This window comes from Triturus cristatus, chromosome 9, assembly GCF_964204655.1.
Source record: "Triturus cristatus chromosome 9, aTriCri1.1, whole genome shotgun sequence".
NCBI classification, from domain to species: Eukaryota; Metazoa; Chordata; class Amphibia; order Caudata; family Salamandridae; genus Triturus; species Triturus cristatus.
In genome coordinates, this window is record NC_140592.1 from 699,153,417 (window position 1) to 699,172,864 (window position 19,448).

Consider the following 19,448-nt stretch of genomic DNA (forward strand, 5'->3'; position numbering starts at 1 on the left):
ACAGGCGTCACTTCCGGGGCTCCTCTGGGCATGGGGGGAGGCTATATAGCCCTCCCCCACCATGCCGGCGACCTCTTGTCGCCTCGCACGTCGCATCCCTCCCTACCGCTTACCCGGCGTGGTGATGGCAGGTGGGGGTGAGAATATTATAATATTTCCTTTTTTCGTTGCAGGCGGAGTTACAGGGCGATCTGGAAGCAGGCCGGTACCAAGGGTACCTCTGCGCGGCACCATAGGGGGTGCCAGAGCCAAATCCGAGGAGCCTCATGGGAGGGTCCCGGAAGCCGTGTCGGCGCCCCGCTAGTCCTTCGGGCGGTTGTGGGCCTGAACAACCGGGGGTTTGCTATGCTACGCTCCGCCCCAGGAAGGGGCATGAGTAGAAGTTACCAACGGTCACGTGATCCTGGAAGAGAATCACTTGGATGGCAGCAAAGGCGGGGTTCGCCCCAGTGCTGCCCGGCTCATCAGGCGGGCAGGCAGCCCAGTTGGTTGCCTGTCCTTGGATCGCCCGTAAGATAACCCACCTATTACATAACGGTGTATGTAATAAACCTGCAGCATTTTGTACCCAATCAAACAGTCTGAGTGTGTGTTATTATTGGGTAATGTATTTTGTTGGAGGGGGGACTGAGGGGTGCCAATGGCGATACTATGCAGGACCCCTCACTGCCACTGCTAAGTGTGTTTATACATCACAAAAGCAAGCTTGACCTGCTTTTGTGATACCTTCATGATGATGCAGGCAGTGACAGCCGCCTCTGGGCAGCTTATATATTGGTGGCTTCCTCCAAATGTGTCCCAGGAAATTATTCGTATTTTGACAGCTCATGCTAGCAGAAAATCGGAGATGGGCCCTGCATGACGTTTGTGACCAAGGCCCCAAAAAACCCTTTGACGGGTCATGATAAATCAATGCATGCTAGGTAGAAAGAGCGAAGGACGACAAGGGGTAGAGAGGGGAGAAGAAGGAAAGGCGGTGGGAGATGAAAGCGGAAAGGGATGAAGGCAGGAAAGAGGCGAGAGGGGTGAAGAGATTAAGGACACGATGAGAGAAGAGTTAAGGATAGGAATGTGGAGGGGGAAAGGAGAGAGATGGGTTCAAAGATGGGGAGGCAGGGGCGTAGCTACCAATGGTACAGCAGGTGCAGTGGCACCTGGGCCTAAAGCCTGAGGGGTCCACTGAACCCTATTTCTTGTATGTTAAGCCACTCAACAGTAAGGGGGCCGATACGCCGTGCGGGCACCTAGCCCCCTGACACCCACTTGGGGGAAACAGGGCGAAGAAAGGAAGAAATAATGAAGTTGAACAGAGAGGAGTAAGGAAAGGGTTACGAGCTATAAAAAGAAACAGGAATGGGGGAGCGGGAAATGTGAGTGGTGAAAGGAGGGGACGCTGCAGAGCCGGAGGAGTGGGCGGCGGTGAAATCGCAACTGGTTTTTACCCCGGAGTGCGGAGTCTTTTTTCTTCAAGACATCGGTGATCTGCAAAAAAATATATGGAATAAAGACATTTTCATAATTAGCCCCTCCCTCTCCACGCTCCTCTGACACCTCCTCTCCCAACAGTAGGTAAGGGAGCACCGCTCCCCCCTCCTAGTGTAGGCGCAGAGCACACCGCCGGCTCTTTTCCTCTCCTCTTCTTTCTCACTGTACAGGAGTACAGCACCCCCTCCTCTCTACTGCTCATCATATTCCAGCACCTCCTGCCGGTCCTCACTCACACAACCTCTTCAAACCCACCACCGGGTCACCACCCCTCTCCACCCTGTCACCGTTCTTCCCCAACCTTCTTTCTCGGTCACCTCTGTCCTCCACCACATCTTCCCTCGCCCGCCAACAATTCTTTCCCAACCACCTTCCCTCTCTCGCTCTGTCACCCTTCCACCTCCGCCTTCATAGCCGCCCATCCACCGACCTCTCACCTTTGCTCCCTGCTTGGTGTCCTGAAGCCGCTCCGCCGCGCTGGGGGTTCACCACCTCCCCACTCCGCCCCCAGCTCCAGGCTCAGACGGTCTCCGCATGGGGGGCTGGAAACTCCTCCCGCCACTGAAAGCAAGACGATGGAGCAGGTAGGTAAAAACTGCCCCCTGCGGCGGCCGCAGCCGCGCACTCTGCTGCCAGTGCACCCTGCGCTGCCCACTGCCAGCTCAACACACACTGCCCACTGCCAGTCCAACACACACTGCCCACTGCCAGTCCAACACACACTGCCCACTGCCAGTTCAACACACACTGCCCCCTCCCAGTTTAACACAAACTGCCCACTGCCAGCTCAACACACACTGCCCACTGCCAGTCCAACACACACTGCCCACTGCCAGTCCAACACACACTGCCCACTGCCAGTCCAACACACACTGCCCCCTCCCAGTCCAACACACACTGCCCACTGCCAGTCCAACACACACGGCCCACTGCCAGTCCAACACACACTGCCCACTGCCAGTTCAACACACACTGCCCCCTCCCAGTCCAACACACACTGCCCACTGCCAGTATCTGGTGCTGCGTGTCGCACTTGCGCGCTCTGCTGCTAGTTTCACCTGCGCAGCCCGTCCCTCCTGCGCGCTGCGTTACAGGCCCCACCCACACTGCCAACTCCACCTGCGCACTCTGATGCCAGCTCCACCTGCGCACTCGGACGCCAGTCCCACCTGCATGCGCACTGTGCCGCCTTCCTCACAGGCGCCTTCTTCTGCCAGTCCACCCTGTTGCTACCCGCTGCCCGTTTCACCCGCGCAATCTGCTGCCAGTCCCACCGGCGCTGCGTGATTCCAGTCCCCATGGCCGCTGCCGGTCTTATCTTCACTGCTTTCTATCTGTCTACCTGCGCACTCCACTGCCAGCCCACCCTGCGCTGCCAGACCCGTCTAAACCCCCTGCTGCCGCGCCGCCTGACCTTCCTCGCGCCAGTCGTACGCGCACCTCTGCTACCAGTTCCGCGGAGAGAATATTGATTACTTGTTACTGCATGTATAATGTTCCGACTCCAGACTGAACTGCCACTAGGCCCGTTGGGGGAGCCAGCCTGTTTTAATATTAGAATTACTAATTTTATGCACATCATTTATTCATGTATTTAGATCATGTATAACTTTTTCTTGCAATGGTTTTAAGTAACTTAGCAATTATTTAAATAAACTAAAACTAAACTGTGCCCAGACAGACCAGTTAGGATGATATAGAAGAGAAAGTCTTAAAGTGAAATATGCCCCCTCTCCTCAGTGTCCCGCAGGGGGTCCAGGCAGGATCTCCATGACTAAGGCGTCTGACATCTACTCCCAGAACAGAAACATCCTTTCCACACCCTCCTCACTTCTGCCTCCCGCAATCAGCTCATTGCTATGCTCATCGTCTCCGATGTCTTTCCATAATGCATGTGTGCTGTCACTCCAGGCATGCACTGTCACCTTGAGCCGTTCTCTACATCCACCCATTTCCCCACCGGCTGGCATTCCTCAAGGGTCTGTTCTAGGCTCCATCCTTTTATTGCTCTACACCTCTTCATGGCCTCTGTTGATTTCTTAATTCAATTCTTTCTTTATTCGGTTATTAAAACAGAGTAACCATAAAAGTACATATAAATATCACAATTAATTTCATCTAATACACCAAAAATTAGATCATCATAGTTCAGGATACAATTGATTTGCGTGATTTAAAAACACTTTTTAAAAATGAAGAAATATATACAATAGTTAAAATATTATCCAATTTTTGTACAGCCAAAAAAGCAGGGCGACAGCGATTGAATTCCATGGACTTCAGTAAGGGAACAACCCACCGTCGTCTCGGCATTGTATAAAATTTACAGAAAAATAGTATATGTATATCTGATTGATCTGACATATCGTCACAAGGACACTTAATCAAACTTTTAGACCAATCATTCATAACAGGAAAATCCCTCCTCACAACTGACAGAACAATCTCTGACTATCTCAGCTTCCAGGCACTGAATGGCACTCAATACCTTTCAGTGCATCCAAAAAGCAGTTCATCTTGTTTCCCACCTCCTCTGTCTCCACAATCTTGATTTCCGCATTCTCTGTTCCAAAGCACGCTAATCTCGCCCTTAAAACCAAGAACCCTCACGTGCGGCTCAAGTCTACCACGAGGCTTCAATCTTCTTCCGTTCCTCTGGTGGCAGGTTTCATTTGTTCAGTAGCAGAAAGATCTACCCACATCTCTCCTTCCAGACCTACACAACATTCATCAACACTTTGATGATGAGTAAGCAGAACTGTTGCAATCAGGGCCTTGCACTTCCTGTTTACTTCTTCGCCTTAATATAAATTCATCATTCTGATGGATACTTCTAACTGCAGAATCCTCGTCTTGGAATACTCCCAGGTGTCAGACTGCACCTGTAAACCTTTTCTCTAGCAAGGCTCTTATACGCTGCTATGTGGTGCCATATTGCTGTGCGTTGACTCCATACCACCCCGGAAGTGACGTAGTGGGGCTGAATATAAGCGCCACATCTGCGCTAGTAACAGTTTGTTTATTTCTTCCGATGTGAATTCATTGCTGCACTCCCAATTTAGTCTGGCTTCTGATAAGCCCTGAAATTAAACAAAATCCAGTGTGCTAGGGAGCGATGTCCACTCCTAAGAGTATAGGATTCAAACCATGCTGTGACTGTGGAAAACAGATGTCGGTCACGGATCCACATGAGTTATGTCTCTCATGCTTATGTTCAGGACACAACTCAATATCGTGCATTAAGTGTGTCTTCATACACCCAAAAAAGGTCTGAGAATTGCCAATCTGAACGTTGCCGAACACAAGAAGAAGTCGTGAGCTTGGTATAGGTCTGGCTCGTACTCCAAATCGAGAGCGCAGACTCGCTTCCCCTCCTGAGGCCGCTCCTGCAAGAGATCCGCTTTGCAGTGGAAGTCCTCCCGTAAGTCAATCTCACAATCCACATGCACCTCTGGCTGCAGAGCCGATTCCCCAATTGATCCCTGTGTGCCCCTAATTTCCTGGGCTACAGGCGTGGCTGCAGGAAATTGACACCTTTAAGGAGGCCAGGCTGCAGATATTTGGCAGCCTTCTGACTCCCTCTGGCACGCCTTCAGCCCCAAGGATCCATGACAGCATCTAGTCGTGTTACTGCCTGTGGACCCATCCTCTGCGCCTTCTGACACACTTGGACCAGTTATGGACCCACTACTGACTCCTGTACAAACTTCACCCCAGGCTCCACTACCTACGCAACTCCCTCCCTTATCAATGCCAGCACCATCGCCACCGGTGCCGGAAGAGGATACAGTGCTGATTCAGATGTCTGACCCCAAATCGACTTCAGCCTGATCCCAAATGATGTTGCGCTATCAAAATACTGAAGCACAAGCAGTCACCATACAGCCCGACTCTGATCCTCTTACGTGGATGAACCTGTGATCAGAGGCTCCACTCTCTTTTTGGCTCCCATTCTGACCAAAGCTTACCACCACCTAGAGATCATGGTGGATGGGATGGGATGGGTATGATCTGCTCCCTCATTATGATGATGACAGTTTTTACATGGACTTGCAAGAAGCCAGTGTGCTTGATACTTCCCCTGATACAGGGCTGAATTTGCCATTTGCATGGAACACCCCAACGGTAGGCAGTGCATCATTTGCAGTAATAGTCCAACAAGCAGCTGAGGTCTTGAACCTACAACTGCCTTCTATTGGGACTAAGATTAATGTCCTTATGTAAATCCTTCGCCCTGGGCCAACCAAATATGAGCCCTTGCTCCCTTTCAATGAGGCAGTCACTGATACTTTAATGGGCACCTGGACAAAGCCCTGTTCTTGCCCACCGGTGAATAGGCAGGTGGTCAGACGTAGACCAGCACCTGCTGATCCTGACTCTTTCACTAAATATCCTACTCCAGAGAGTCTGATTGTTCAGACCTCAACCAGCAAGGTGAACCCCTATTCATTAGCGATGACTCCTCCGGATAGGGAGTCTGAGGGTTGAGGCATTTGGAAACCAAATGTTACCCTCGACTGGCCTGGCACTGAGATGAGTCAGCACAGTGACCATATTAGACCTAGATATGCATGCCCTCCTAGACAAAGCCAATAAGATCTTGCTGGAGGTTCCAGAAGACCTTAGGGTCTCACTAGCTCAAACAATTCTGGGAGTCAACATGCAGCCCAATATGTGATTCGTGCTGTCCTTGATACTATAATAATCTGGAGTGCGCGGTTGGAACTGGTGTGGTGCTCAACCATGATGCATAGATGAGTTCCACAGGATTTTCTGCAAACATACAGGCCTCTCTCATTGATATGCTTTTCAATGATTCCCGCCTGTTGTTGAGAAAAACGATTCTGCCCTGGAAAGCTGCAAAGAAAATAGGTCCACTGCAAGCTCACTGGCTCTTTTGACTCCTGCCAAATAATTTCCTCATCAGTTTAGGAAATTCCGCAGCTACTCTAGGAGGCTCTGTCAGTCTGCCCAGCCAATAGTTGGTCTCCAGAGACACTGCTGCAATCACCCAGTCCTTTCAAGGCGGGGAACATGGATCTGGGTGATAACATGCAGGCCAGCAAAGACACCCCCAGTCCCCTTCCCCAGCTGCCACAGCCACTTTAGCTTGCCTTGAGCGGTGCACATCCACCTTATGGGAAACAGGATCCACCACTTTCTCCCGAGATGGGGATCTTTCACGTCTGACAGATGGTTCCTTCAAATCATTCATCATGGGCATGCCCTACTCTTTCTTTCTGCCCCACCAAATCTTCCTCCCTAATCAGACTGCATCTCAGAGGAACATTTCCATTCTATTGCAAGAGGTTAGAGATTTTCTTTCCAAAGGAGCTATCGAGAGAGTTCCGGCTCCAAAATCAGTTTCTCCTCTCACTATTTCCTAGTGCTAAGGAAGGATGGGGGCGTTTGGCCAATTTTAGGACTTTGACCTCTGAATACCTTCCTGTGAAAGGCAAAAAATTAAAACTCACACACTGGTCAAATTCTCCCTGCCCTGGACCTATGCAATTGGATGGCGAACTTGTACCTGCAGGAAGCATATTTTCATATACCCGTTCTGTAGTCCCACAGACATTGCCTGCAGCTCAGGGTAGGCCAGAAACATTTTCAGTTTGCCGTACTCCCTTTCCACCTCACCAGTGCCACTCGGGTGTTCGCAAAAGTGATGGCAGTGGTCGCTGCCTATCTTAGAAGGCCTGATAAATCTGATTTTCCTTGCCTAAATAAATTGCTGTTGATGGCAGGCACCAAAAAGTCAGCCATAGACGACCTCCAGACGGTCATGAATAATGGTGACTGCAGTTCCTAAGCTTTTTGGCCTTTTAGCCTCCTGTATCCTTGTCAGCTATGCCAGGAGAGATATAAAGGCTCAGCTAAGATATCTGAAGTTCCATTGGGCCCAGCATCAAGGGAACCTATTGGATACCATTCAAATTTTGAAGGAGACTGCACACAATCTGCATTGCTGGCTACTCGGCCACAATTCAACACACCACAGTCCTCTCTCCCTATTACACCCAGAGCTGACAATAGTGACAGATGCATCACTTCAGGTAGGGGAGGTCATCTGGGGAAGGAGGAAATTAGAGGACTCCGGTTTATGATGGAAGCCAGACTCAATAGCAACTTGCTGGAGTCACACAAGCCATTCACTTAGCTTGTGTGTGGGTCGTCCTATCATCCCTCAAAGAGAGTCTGGTGCAGGTGTTCATGGACCACACCACGTCATATTTTATTGCAACAAACAGGGCAGAATGGGGTCCTGAGTCCAGTGCTAGGAGGTTCTGCGCCTCTGATGTTGACTGGTGTGTTTTCCTAATCATGAACCATCTGGCAGGGTCCTTGAATGTCAGAGCAGATGAGCTCAGCGGATGGCATCTGGTGGACCATAAATGGCAACTACATCCCAAGGTGATGAAGAATATTTTCTAGAGTAGGAAAAACCCTGGCTAGGTCTCTCATCAAAAACCAAAAACTTTCCCTAAAGTAAAAACTAAACTTACAAGCAATCACTCACTCATCAATCACAATAATTTATTAAATAAAACACAACCAAATACCATAGAAGTTTGAAAAAAAGGTATATTGCTTTAATAATCGTCTTTAAAAGTTCATGCATTTAAAGTTCATACACATAAACAAATACATACACATAACATGTGACAAATAAAAGGGAGAGCTTCCAAGAGGATTCAATTAGTCTTTTCAATAGTTGCTGTCCTATTTTTAGTCACTGGGTCTCCATGAATACATTCAATAAAATACAAATATCACCAGTGTACTGTAGATCGCAGTTTAAAATTCAGTCGATGCGCTTCGGTGGCACCAACATATAAAAAAACACCTTCTTCAGAACTTATATATACATATCTCCTCCCCAATATCTTTCCAAATAATATCTTGCTCGCAATTGCCTCAGGACCCACATGTCCCACCCAACCCACTTCTAAATATCCAGTCTGTACACTTCTAGTGGTCAAGGCTTCCTTGATGTGCCTAGAATATCCACCCCAAGGCTCTGGACTGAATTCACCAAATACTATGTCGATCAAGGGGTCACTATAATACATCCTTCTCAATAATGGACCCTCACAGTTTTGTGATGCCTCAACTCTGTTAAATTACAGTCGTGAAGTACCTAAACTCTTCAAAAACATAATCCACTCTTCATAAAATTAAAAAGGTGCTGCACTCCAGTTTCCCACCGTTGGTACAAACGGAAATACAGAGTGGTTGGTGGTCGCATTTGATGCTTTACAGAAGGGGTTTAAAGGTGTAGTATCCCGAAATTGGTGGGCAACCGGTTAGAGGGGCATCTCTCTCTTTTTTTATCGTTAGGTTTTTTCACCACCATCAAGAACGCACAGTATGAAAAGTTTTGTGCGTTGGAGTTTCTGTAAGAACACTTGCTAAGGGATGCGTTCCGACTGGAATGGCATTTAGGGCTCCTGTACACCTTCCCACCTCTGCCTCTCTTGCCTCAAGTTCTGTAAAAGAATGGAAACAACCACACCCAAATCGTTCTTGCGATTCTGAACTGTCAGGAGAGTGAGACACCTGGAGCTTCTGGGCATGAGCCTTGGCCTTTGATCAGGCTGCCACTTCAACAAGACCTTCCATCTCAGCAACAGGGAGGGGTTATTTACCCGTATCTGTGCAATCGGCCTTTTTATGTTTTTCTGGACCAACCGTCCTTGTTGAAATCACCTGTTGTCATGAGGTTTATAAAAGGCTTGACACATATTTCCTCGCAAACCATTTGTGATGCCACAGTGCAACCGTAATTCCATATTAACGTTTTTCATTTGAACCCCCTTCGAGTGGATGCATAGCTACGTGCCGCGTCTATTAACTTTGAAGCCTATCTTTATCATTGTGATTCCTCTAGCTCGTCGCATGAGTGAGCTTCAGGCACTGTCATTGCATCTGCCCTACACAACCTTTTTTTCAGACAAACTGATGAAGACAACTCGGACAGGCTTCTTGCCTAAATGCCGTGACTCCTTTCCATGCTGTGCAATCTGTCTTCCTGCCTATGTTCTTTGTGCCTCCCCACTCCTAGAAAGTGAAGGAGAGACTTAATTGGCTAGACTCTAGAAAGCCTTTAGGCTTTTATAATGATCATACAAAGGAACACCGTATAGACATTCAGATTTTTGTGGGGCTTTCTGGGGTGAAGAAAGGGAAGGCACTGCAGAAGAGGACCCTGTTGAGGTGGATAGGCCTCTGCATTCTGATCTGCTAAATACTGACCAAGAAGCAGCCAGAGGAAGGTGTAGGGCCAATAACATCAGGGGTAAGGCTGCGACACTATGTTGGCACGTAAAGTGCCTGTCCATGACACCTGCCAGGCTGTGACATGGGCTTCAGTACATACTTTCACACAGCACTACTGCTTTGACAGCCAGGTTTGGTGGGAAGGACATTTCCCCTGCTTGGTCCTGCAAGATGTTTTGGTCTGAAACTACTCCATTGACTGTCCACCAGGGGAGCTACTGCTTTGGTATCTATTCTAAGACGAATAACTTGCAGTTAGAAGTATCTATCAGCACAACAAGTAATCTGCCTTCAGTAATGCTTTTTCTGGTGGATACTCTAGCTAACCATAGATTCCTCACTCTCCCCCCGACCTTCCTGTTATGTGGAGTTGAATTTTTCAGCATCTGAAAAGGTCCCAAGTAAGGAATTTGTAGACTGGTACTACCAATTGTTTAAGCTCTACATCTGAGAGCACAGGAAGAGACAAGCAAGAAACTGACGTAACCGTACATGGGTGGCACTGACGTGCACAGCTCTGTCAGCTCAGGGGATATATGGAGTCAACGCGGGGTCGGATGACACCACCTTGCGGCATGTGGGAGAATTGCTAGAAAAAGTTATCCAGATCCAGTCTGGCACCTGGGGAGCATTTTAAGGTGAGGAATATGCACTTAGATTGGGTATCTGCCAGAAAGAGCGTTAACAAACATAAGTAGCTTGTTCATTTGTGCTCCAGACACAAAATTCAGTTCCCCAATCCACACTCCTACAGAAGAAAATAAGCAGGATGACTATTGTATGATATAGGGGCCAACGCATACTTCTTCCCAAAACTTTTGACTTCTGTGGACCTCTTCTGAATCACTGCTGCAACTCAAGGACCCACCTCAAAACAATATACAAACAAGTATACTTCAAACAGATACATAAATATTTTATTTAATTCACCAAAATATATGTAAACAACAACATTTTAATGAAAAGTTTCACGCTTTTCAAAATCTAGTTACATTTCTATAGGATGAAGTAATATGTTGGATGCAAGCCTGTCCCTTGCCTATCCCTTTGTCTTTTTTGCTTGTAATAATGCTCTCCTTTTGTTGTTGCATACCAGTGCTTTAATTGAGGCCACTAATCGTCCATGTTAGGTTCTGTTTGATATACATATGCTTTTCCCATGGATCTATAAAAGGGTATCAATTTAATTTTTAGCTGCCAGTTTCAAGTTATTCACATTTACAAAGAGTTATAACATTTTCATTTTTTTAAAATGTCTGTATGTGCGCACGCACAGGCACACACACACACATTACCATCCTTGTGGGGACTATATGCGGACAGGACACCTGCCTTATGGGGACTAATCTTTCCCAATGTTTTTTATATATAACAATAACTAAAAAAGTTAAAAAAAAATAATAATAATTCAGGATCCAGCTTAAAAAATGCAAAAATATGGTTATTTAATCACATGGGTAAAACTATCCTTATTGGCACTTAAACCTGTGTTGCTACCTTTGTGGAGACTTACTTTATAATGATCATTTATGAATGAATCCACTCATGGGCGCATGTTTACATTTTTATATTAAAGCGTTAAATGCATGACTTGGATTCAAAGGGGATTTTGCTAATAAAGCATTTCACACTAGAAAAGTGTCCTTCATTGTTTTCACAGAGATGCACTGGATACCAGTTTTTAAACCTTTGCTAAGACCCTTATTAGGACTGGCTTCTTAATTTCAATTGTGTTTTTTTAACAGCATTTACCAGTCCCATTGGAATTATGAGAAGGGGACGGGGAGGGTTAATCAAGCCCATTTCCTGGACCACTTGTAATGAGGGTCAATGTGCTCAAAATTGTGGGTGATAAAGGAACTGAAACATAGGGAAAAACCTAATGCGGATCACACAGTGTTGTAAATTTAAATAAATTAAATGTGTTTATTTTTATCAGCACAGTCATAGGACCACACCTCTGTTGGAAAACACTAACACACACACACACACCCCCACCTGCAGTGGCCGACATCACTAAACTGTTATAGTTTAGGACCATGTTTTCATATGGCATGGTTTGACGAATCTTCACAAAACTTTCCAAAAATAATGTTCTTCCACCTCCTTCCTTGAAAGTTTTAGGGAGATCATTCAAGTGGAGGCTAAGATAAAACGCGGTGTCCCCATTAATTTTTCCATAGAAATTATAGGCACAGCTACAGCCCAAACGGCTGAATGAATTTACACCACATTTGGCAGAAAGCCTGGTCTTGGTTCAGAAACAGAGCTTTTTTTTTTATTTTGTGTAAATCGATTCAGTAGTGTTTTAGTAGTTAAGGCTCAAAATAATTGCATATTTCACAGTGCAGAGGATCTGTGGGGCAGACAGATCTCATGTTGAAATCTTATTGGCTGCCACCAAATTAACTATCCTGAGTCCTAAGAAAAAGGTTTAAAAAAAGATATAAAGGAGCAGGGTGGGGATACCCTGACCTCCTAGGCCTAGTAGTGGTTGTCCCAATTTTTTTTTTTTTAATTTTGCAGTGAATTTGTAGAGGATCCACAGAAAAATAATAAAAAAAAACCTCGGTGGGCCAAGGCCCATGGTTGCAGCAAATAACTGCTTTTAGGGAGTGGGTGCATGGGTACCCTCCCCGAGCCTCCGGCAGGCGCCTGGGATTCCATCCCCTGGGGCCAAGGCGTAAAATAAGGGGAGGGGCATTGTGCTCCTCCCGTTATATGCTACAGATATTGGGTCCATGGGGCCCCTTGTGGTTCAGGGAGGGGGTCCTTGTACCCCTTCCCTTTACAAATATCTTTTGGCCCCGGATGATGGGGTCCAGAGTCCAATATTGACTCGGACAGGATGGGCCCCCTTAATTCAAATAAATACCCTGAGGGTGGTGTCCCTGGGCATGAAGTGGCTCAGAGAGTAGGCTGTGAGTCCCCCTACCCTTTAAAAAATAAAAAGCACCGGGGGATGGAGTCTCCAGGGCCAAAAGTGGCTTGGGAGGAGGGTGCACCAATGGGTATGTGGCAGGCCTCGCCAGGGTCCAGGCCCTGCAGCCAATGTCAGGTCCTGCTGACCACCACATGCTTTGCACGACCATAGGCTGTGTACGTTGTGGTGTTGGCTGCCCGTGGGGGTTGGATGCAGTGTCTGGCTGTAGGCTAGGGCTTGTGGCCATCCCCATGCCGTGAAAGGCCAAACGCCATGACCGGCGTGGGGTAGGCTGCCTGCAAGGGGTTGGCCACAGGGGCTGGACACAGAAATGTATTGAAAAAAACAAAGGTTAAAATAACATTATGGTTAGGAGAAAATTTCAGTGACAACATAATATTTTAGAATTTTTTTAAAAACTGAAATTCGCCAGTTATCTCAAGTAACTTTAACTCGTGCCATCAGGTAACTATAATTCACACTCTCCCCTTGACTTTCTATTTACCACACATATTACATCACTCATGACATCTTCTATGACATCATTGATAATATCACTGCAATATTTGCAATGAAATTATTGATGAGAAAACTGTGCATGGTGGGGGTGTGAATTATAGTTACCTTAGGTCATGAGTTTCAGTTACTTGCGATAACAATACCTGGTGAATTTCAGTGTTTGTTTGAGTTTAAAATGTTACATTGTAATTGGAATTTTCACCTAACTATAATGTTATTTAAACCTTTGTTTTTGGCAATAAAGAATTATATATATATTCACTGAAAAAAACAAAGGTTACAGGGACGTTATAGTTGGGAAATGAAATTTAAAAAAACCTTAGAAATTCACTGAAAAAAAACAAAGGTTACAGGGACGTATCAGCAGTTGTAGTTAGCTGAGCTAACTATAACTCGTGCACCTGCAATGCACTGCTTATGACCTCACATATTACATCACTCATGACATGGTCAGTGACATCAATGATGACATCTCAATGACATAGCAGACTTCCTCTCTCGATTTCCCCTATTCCACGATTGGGAAAATCTGGAAATGCGGATATGGCACCAACCTGAAACTGATGATACGCTGCAGTATCTCCTCGGAGCCGACTGCACACGTCTTCTCTTGCAGTGGCACTCCTGTTGGCAAACTACAGGCAGGAAGTCAGGCAACTTGGGTGTGACCAGAGTTTCCTTGAGACTTGCAAGGCCCGAAACAGAAAGAGGTGGTGTCTGGGGACGGACAAGAAAAGACGTAAGAGTAGGATTGCAGGCGTTCCATGGAGGTCGCGACAAAGAAGTGCGTAGGTGAAGTTTCTGAAACGGAGAGTGAGGAAACAAAGAAGCCATTGCTCCAGGAACTGGAGTCTCCGATCAGATGAGGGAACTGAGACAAGGAGAGAGGAGAAGACGCTGAGTCATGTTCGCTGGACAAGCCTAACTTCCAGCCACCTCCAGCTGCATAGAGGAACTTGAGGAAAGTGAAAATAGAGAAAAGGTGAATATTGTCAGACTGGAGACCTGCATAGGTGCTATTTCAATGAAGTGGAGTTGACAAACCCAAGATTGCAGTGGTTAGTAATTAAAAAGATGAGCGGTAGCTGGTTAGTTGATTAAAAACTGCTTATTGCACCAAAATCCACATGTTCCGATATTTATCGGACATTTTTCCCTCGATAAATATCACCAGGCTTCACCTAATATTTACCATGAAACTCATAATTCTGAAATGTGGGGTAACAGGAATTACTGCATATAGTAGTTTTTAGGCCGAGCCTAGCGGCATCGCGCATGCACTGCTCACTCTGCGAGGCATGCTGTAATAGAGTATGCAGTGGATGCCCCGCCCACTCTCCGCCCGTATTGGTAATTGGCTTGTGTCATTGTCCTTCGCAAAGGCTGGGTTCCGATTCATTATGAGGCTTGTTTGTCCCTCCTTAGTACCGCCTTGTCTCCTTTTGTAACCTTCCATCAGGACTGGACCTTTTATGTGTGTCCTTTCGATACTGCCTGCATTAACCCTTCTGTAGAACTCTTTGGGTAATTACATTTAAAGAGCACTGGTGGGACGCCAGCTTTAGCAATGTTGGCCATTTAAAAAGAAAATTGATTGGTATTTGCAGTACACTATCCGCGCTTTTACTTTCGCTTAATGGGCGTTGGTTTAACTTTTACATATCACCCCGCTCACGGACGCCGCATGAAGCGCGCCCTGTGTTAATTACAGAAATCTCCAGATTCTTCTTCCATTGTTTCCCCCTCCCTCACCCATTCATGCCCTTCATGTAGCTTGTGTTTTTTGTGTGTTTTTTTATATACATACGCAGTGTCCACCTCATGGTGTTTGTATTTTATCTTAAACAATATTGGGGCAGCCCTCACACTCCGTAGCACACACACGCGCTGCCTCTCCTCTGGTTTCAGACAGTGTTCCTGCAGCTGCCTAACACCCGCCTTCACCACTTTCATATTGAGGGGGAGGAGGAAGAGGAAGGATAGGTGAACCTCCTGATGGGCGGTCACAACGTGATTAAACTAGAAAGTACACACAGAAGACTTTTGCATGCTTAGCAGGTATTTTTTTTATTTATATTGAGTTCATTAACTTTGTTCAAAAATATTTCGTTACTTTGAGCCTGTTTCACATGGTAAATATGCACCCCTCCCCTCTTGCATGGACGCCGCGGGAAGAGGGCGCTGTGTTATTCAGGGAAATCTCCTTGGATGCTTCCTCCATTGTCGATACCCCCTCCCTCCCCCGTCCATGTCCTTTGTGTGGCTTGCATATTTTAATGGACACGGTGTCAGCTTCATGGTTCCTTAACATATCAGGGTTTTTAATGGACACGGTGTCAGCTTCATGGTTCCTTAACATATCAGGGTTGGAAGTTACACTATTCACTACTGAATGTTAGTCATAACTAAAACAATAAAAGTGTGTATGTTGTACACATGGAGATCGCTGCTTGTGCCGTCTTCCACCCAGAATCCCGCAGCCTCAATATTTTGGCAAAGCGAGCGCCTCTCAGGGCTGTAATTTATAACTGCGTTCCACTTAATGGTTTTCTTCTTGTTAAAGCATTGCACGCCGTGCTTGTAAAGATAGCCTGAGCCCTACATATGGCGTGCGGATTTTCTATTCTCCAATGCGGCTGCCCACCAAATACAATCATTTTCAATGCAGTAGGTCTTGCATTGGCGAGTGTTTGAGCTATTGGCATTGTAAATGGCAATGCCTTTTATTTAACCGATAAATAAAAGGCATTGTCATTTGTAATGCCAGTAGCTTAAACTCTCGCAAATGCAAGACCTATTGCATTTGCAAATGCTTGTTTGTCTTTCTTCTACTCTCCCAGATCATCAATAACTTGTATCCAGATAGCAGGTGTATTTTTCTCACCTTTTAGTACACCTAAACTTGTGATTAACTCTTCACCTGCCACAAGGGGTTGAGTTCAGCATGGGCTCGTTCACAAAAGGGGCATATTACCAAGCGTGTTTTTGCCACTTTAGCGGCCCTTTTTGGCTCTAAAGTGGCGATTTCATTATCGCGCTATCATCAAGGCCTCGTTAACATGCATTAGCGCATGTTATCTTGCGATATAAGCCGGTTTCGGGACGCATCACAGGCCAGCGATATATATCGCTAATTAGATGCGAAGTAGGCCTTCTTTACAAGAACTCCATTAAGGGGCATATCAACAAGGGTTTTATCTCTGCTTTTTTGGCTTTAAAAGCCAAAAAAGCAGAGATAAAACTAGCGCCCTATCAACAACAGGGTGCTAACATGCAAATTTGCATGTTAGCACCCTTTTACTCTACGCTTCCCCTTGCATCTCTAGGGGGCGTTCCAGAGTAAAATAATAGGAGAAATGTCGCTAAGCGACATTTCTCCTATTATTAAGAATATCGCTAACCCTGTTAGAGACAAAAAAAGCAGCGCTAACCGCGGTTAACGCTGCTTTTTTACGTCTGGTATTTTTCTGACTTAGCCATGATATCCTATGGAAGGAGGATATCATGGCTAAGTTTGTCTGTCCCTATCAACAAGCTAACGTGAGATTATGGCTGGGTTTCCAGCGATAATCTCACGTTAGACAGTTAGCGAGAGGATTTTTATCGCTTTTGAGAAAAGCGTTGCTAATTGCACGCTATCTCAGCGATAAAAATCCACGCTAGCCGGCGATAATTATCCTAGCGCTAAGTGCGCTTAGCGATAATTATCGCCGGTTGTTGTTGATATGCCCCTATATAAGTCACAAACACAACTTCGCTGTATTAGCAATGCGGCCCTGGACCTGCGAAGCGATCAAAAAAGTCCGCTAATCACTGTTATCGCTAGAAATTTACACCTGAGAAAAGCTGACTTACCCATCTCTTTAATGGAAGGTGGATTGTCAAAGTGCACACTTGCGTATCAGCAAGCATTCCAATATCGCAGGTAGTTTATCGCAGGATTCAGACTGCTATCGCTGGTTTCCACCGATTTTGCTGGATTTTGCATCGCCTGTGAGCGACGCGTTGATAATACACCGCTAACAGGACGAGAAAATCCAGCGATATGCGGCAATACAATAAAACGCGCTAGCCTCGGTTTGCGATGATTATCGCAGATTGTAGATAATATGCCCCCTAGTCTTCCAATTCGATGGGTGTACATTCGGTATCACAGCTTTCTTACTATGAGGGTAAACCTTCTCTAACATGGATATTGTGGTGACCGATGGTTGAAAACTACTTGGCATCCTTCCAACCCAACCCTGTGCACACATGTCAATCAGGGGCGTAAGTAACACAGGTCCCCGCAGCCCCTGCGGTGCGGGGGGGCCCCAGCGCGACAGGGGCCCCCTCACTTACTTCATCATGAATTGAATGGTGCACTGTGCGCAGTGCGCACGGCACCTTTAATAAATTAAATGAAATGGTGCGCAAGGCATGCATGCCTGGGCCCCCGCCGAGTGGCTGGCCTCAGAAGCTAATCCCTTTCTGAAATCCATAAAAGTCAGTCATTTGCTTCTCTCTGTCTGCTCTTAAGTGCTCTAAATCAGGGTTCCCAAACATTGCCTTGTTTTCCTTAACACAAAATTAAAATAAATACAAACTGTCTGCATTGCTGCAGCAAACATGGAAATATGTTAAAGATGCCTTTTATGTGGTTTAATTAGATTGGCGTTTCATATGAGATGGCTCAATAGGCAGCAAGAGAGCTCGGGCATCCAGTGAGTTAAACTGGGTGTAATCTACATGTCACGGGTTCAATTCCTGCCAGGGCCTATTCATCTATGGTCAATAAGAGGAAGTTGATCTGGGTAATTACGACCATGTTAATCTTGTAGAAATCATTCACTTCAGGCTTCATTCACACATTTAGTTGTGCACCCCGGTTCTCCGATGAGCAGATTCGTTAATTTACGAGGGCAAACCCCTCCTTTCTCAGTCACAGAATGGGGAATGGTCTGATTTTTCCAATCATAGATGGGGTTTACGCGTAACAATATCTGAAAGTATGTAACAATTTCCTGTCTATAAATCTGATTCCAGGTGTGGCTTTAGATGCACTGCAGGGTAAACACACAAAACTAGAGGAACGCACACAAACTTGCACGTTTTAACCACTTTTTTGCCGCGGTTCCACCATTGAAAAGGGCTAGAGATTTGTTCTGGAGTAACTACAATTATGAGATTATGAACACAAACTTTATTGTAATAGCCCAGGACACGGATCGAAGTGGGTAGTCACTCCAAATGCCTACAATGGAGGAATGGAGTCAGTGGAAACATGGACCCCCTTCGTGACACCCCTCTACTGGTTTCATGGTCATTAGTCGAAGAAAGAGCATTGTAACTACGAAGGGTATCAGAGAATTATGGGCATAGATCGGGGGCTTTACGTATGCAAAAGAAGAATTTTGAAAGATGACTGATATGGTCTCACCCCAGATCAACCTTTTCTCTGGCCCTTTCCTTGTACTCCAAAAGGCTCGGACCATTGTCCTCCCTGAGTGAGAGTATCAAAAGAATTAAACGAATAGAAGTAAGGAGAAATATGTTAATAAGTTCTAATGAAAATGACATAGAAATAGATGCTAGATTAGTAGTCAGGAAAAGCTACAAATTAACATTAGACATTGATTAAAACTAATATATGTAGCCACCGTCTAGTATAACACAAAACAGAAAAAATACATTTTGCAAAATACGTTTTTTAAACCACAACACAGCTGGATACATTTTCTGTCTTGCTTTGCCATCCTAAAGGGAGTCCTGTGAACCTGAAACCAAACTCCAATGTAGGTCCCCATGCACTCATTCTCCTCAGCATTGCCTGTCATTTCCAAATGTGTATTCTATTTCATTTTCCTGATCTGGGCAGCCAGTCTTGACACTTGTCACGCACAGCAGCACTGGGCATCATATTCACTTGCACATAGGTTCCACATACCACATATTGACACACTCTACTGAGCGTCAATTTTGCTTGCGATTATGAGGCTGACTGGCATAAGGTAACAAGCATGGGCAAAGCACTAGGTCTGTTTTGAATTTTCAATTATAGTCCAGACCTATTGGCTTTGCCAATGTTTGTTTTTCCTCGGTGGAGGAAAGGTTTTGCTGATGACTGTAGTTTCATCTAAGATGGACTGCCTGTAATTGCTGTGCAGGCTTGTCTGCCACAACCACTGCTGCTACCCCTTTCTCCTTACTTTACCTTTAAGCCATGGAGCCCAAGGAGGGTAAGGGAATGATAGAGGGTGAT

At 46.0% G+C, this 19,448-nt stretch overlaps 1 protein-coding gene across 1 annotated transcript in view; it reads left to right on the forward strand.

The window, feature by feature from the left end:
• The first annotated feature begins 1,706 nt into the window (after positions 1-1,706).
• Positions 1,707-19,448, forward strand: part of LOC146798533 (solute carrier family 35 member F3-like) — a 131,022-nt gene continuing 113,280 nt past the window's right edge. The window contains exon 1 of the mRNA XM_085627983.1: positions 1,707-2,069. Within this exon, the coding sequence (XP_085484109.1) occupies positions 2,020-2,069 (50 nt within the window). The 5' untranslated portion in view covers positions 1,707-2,019. The remainder of the gene's footprint in view (positions 2,070-19,448) is intronic.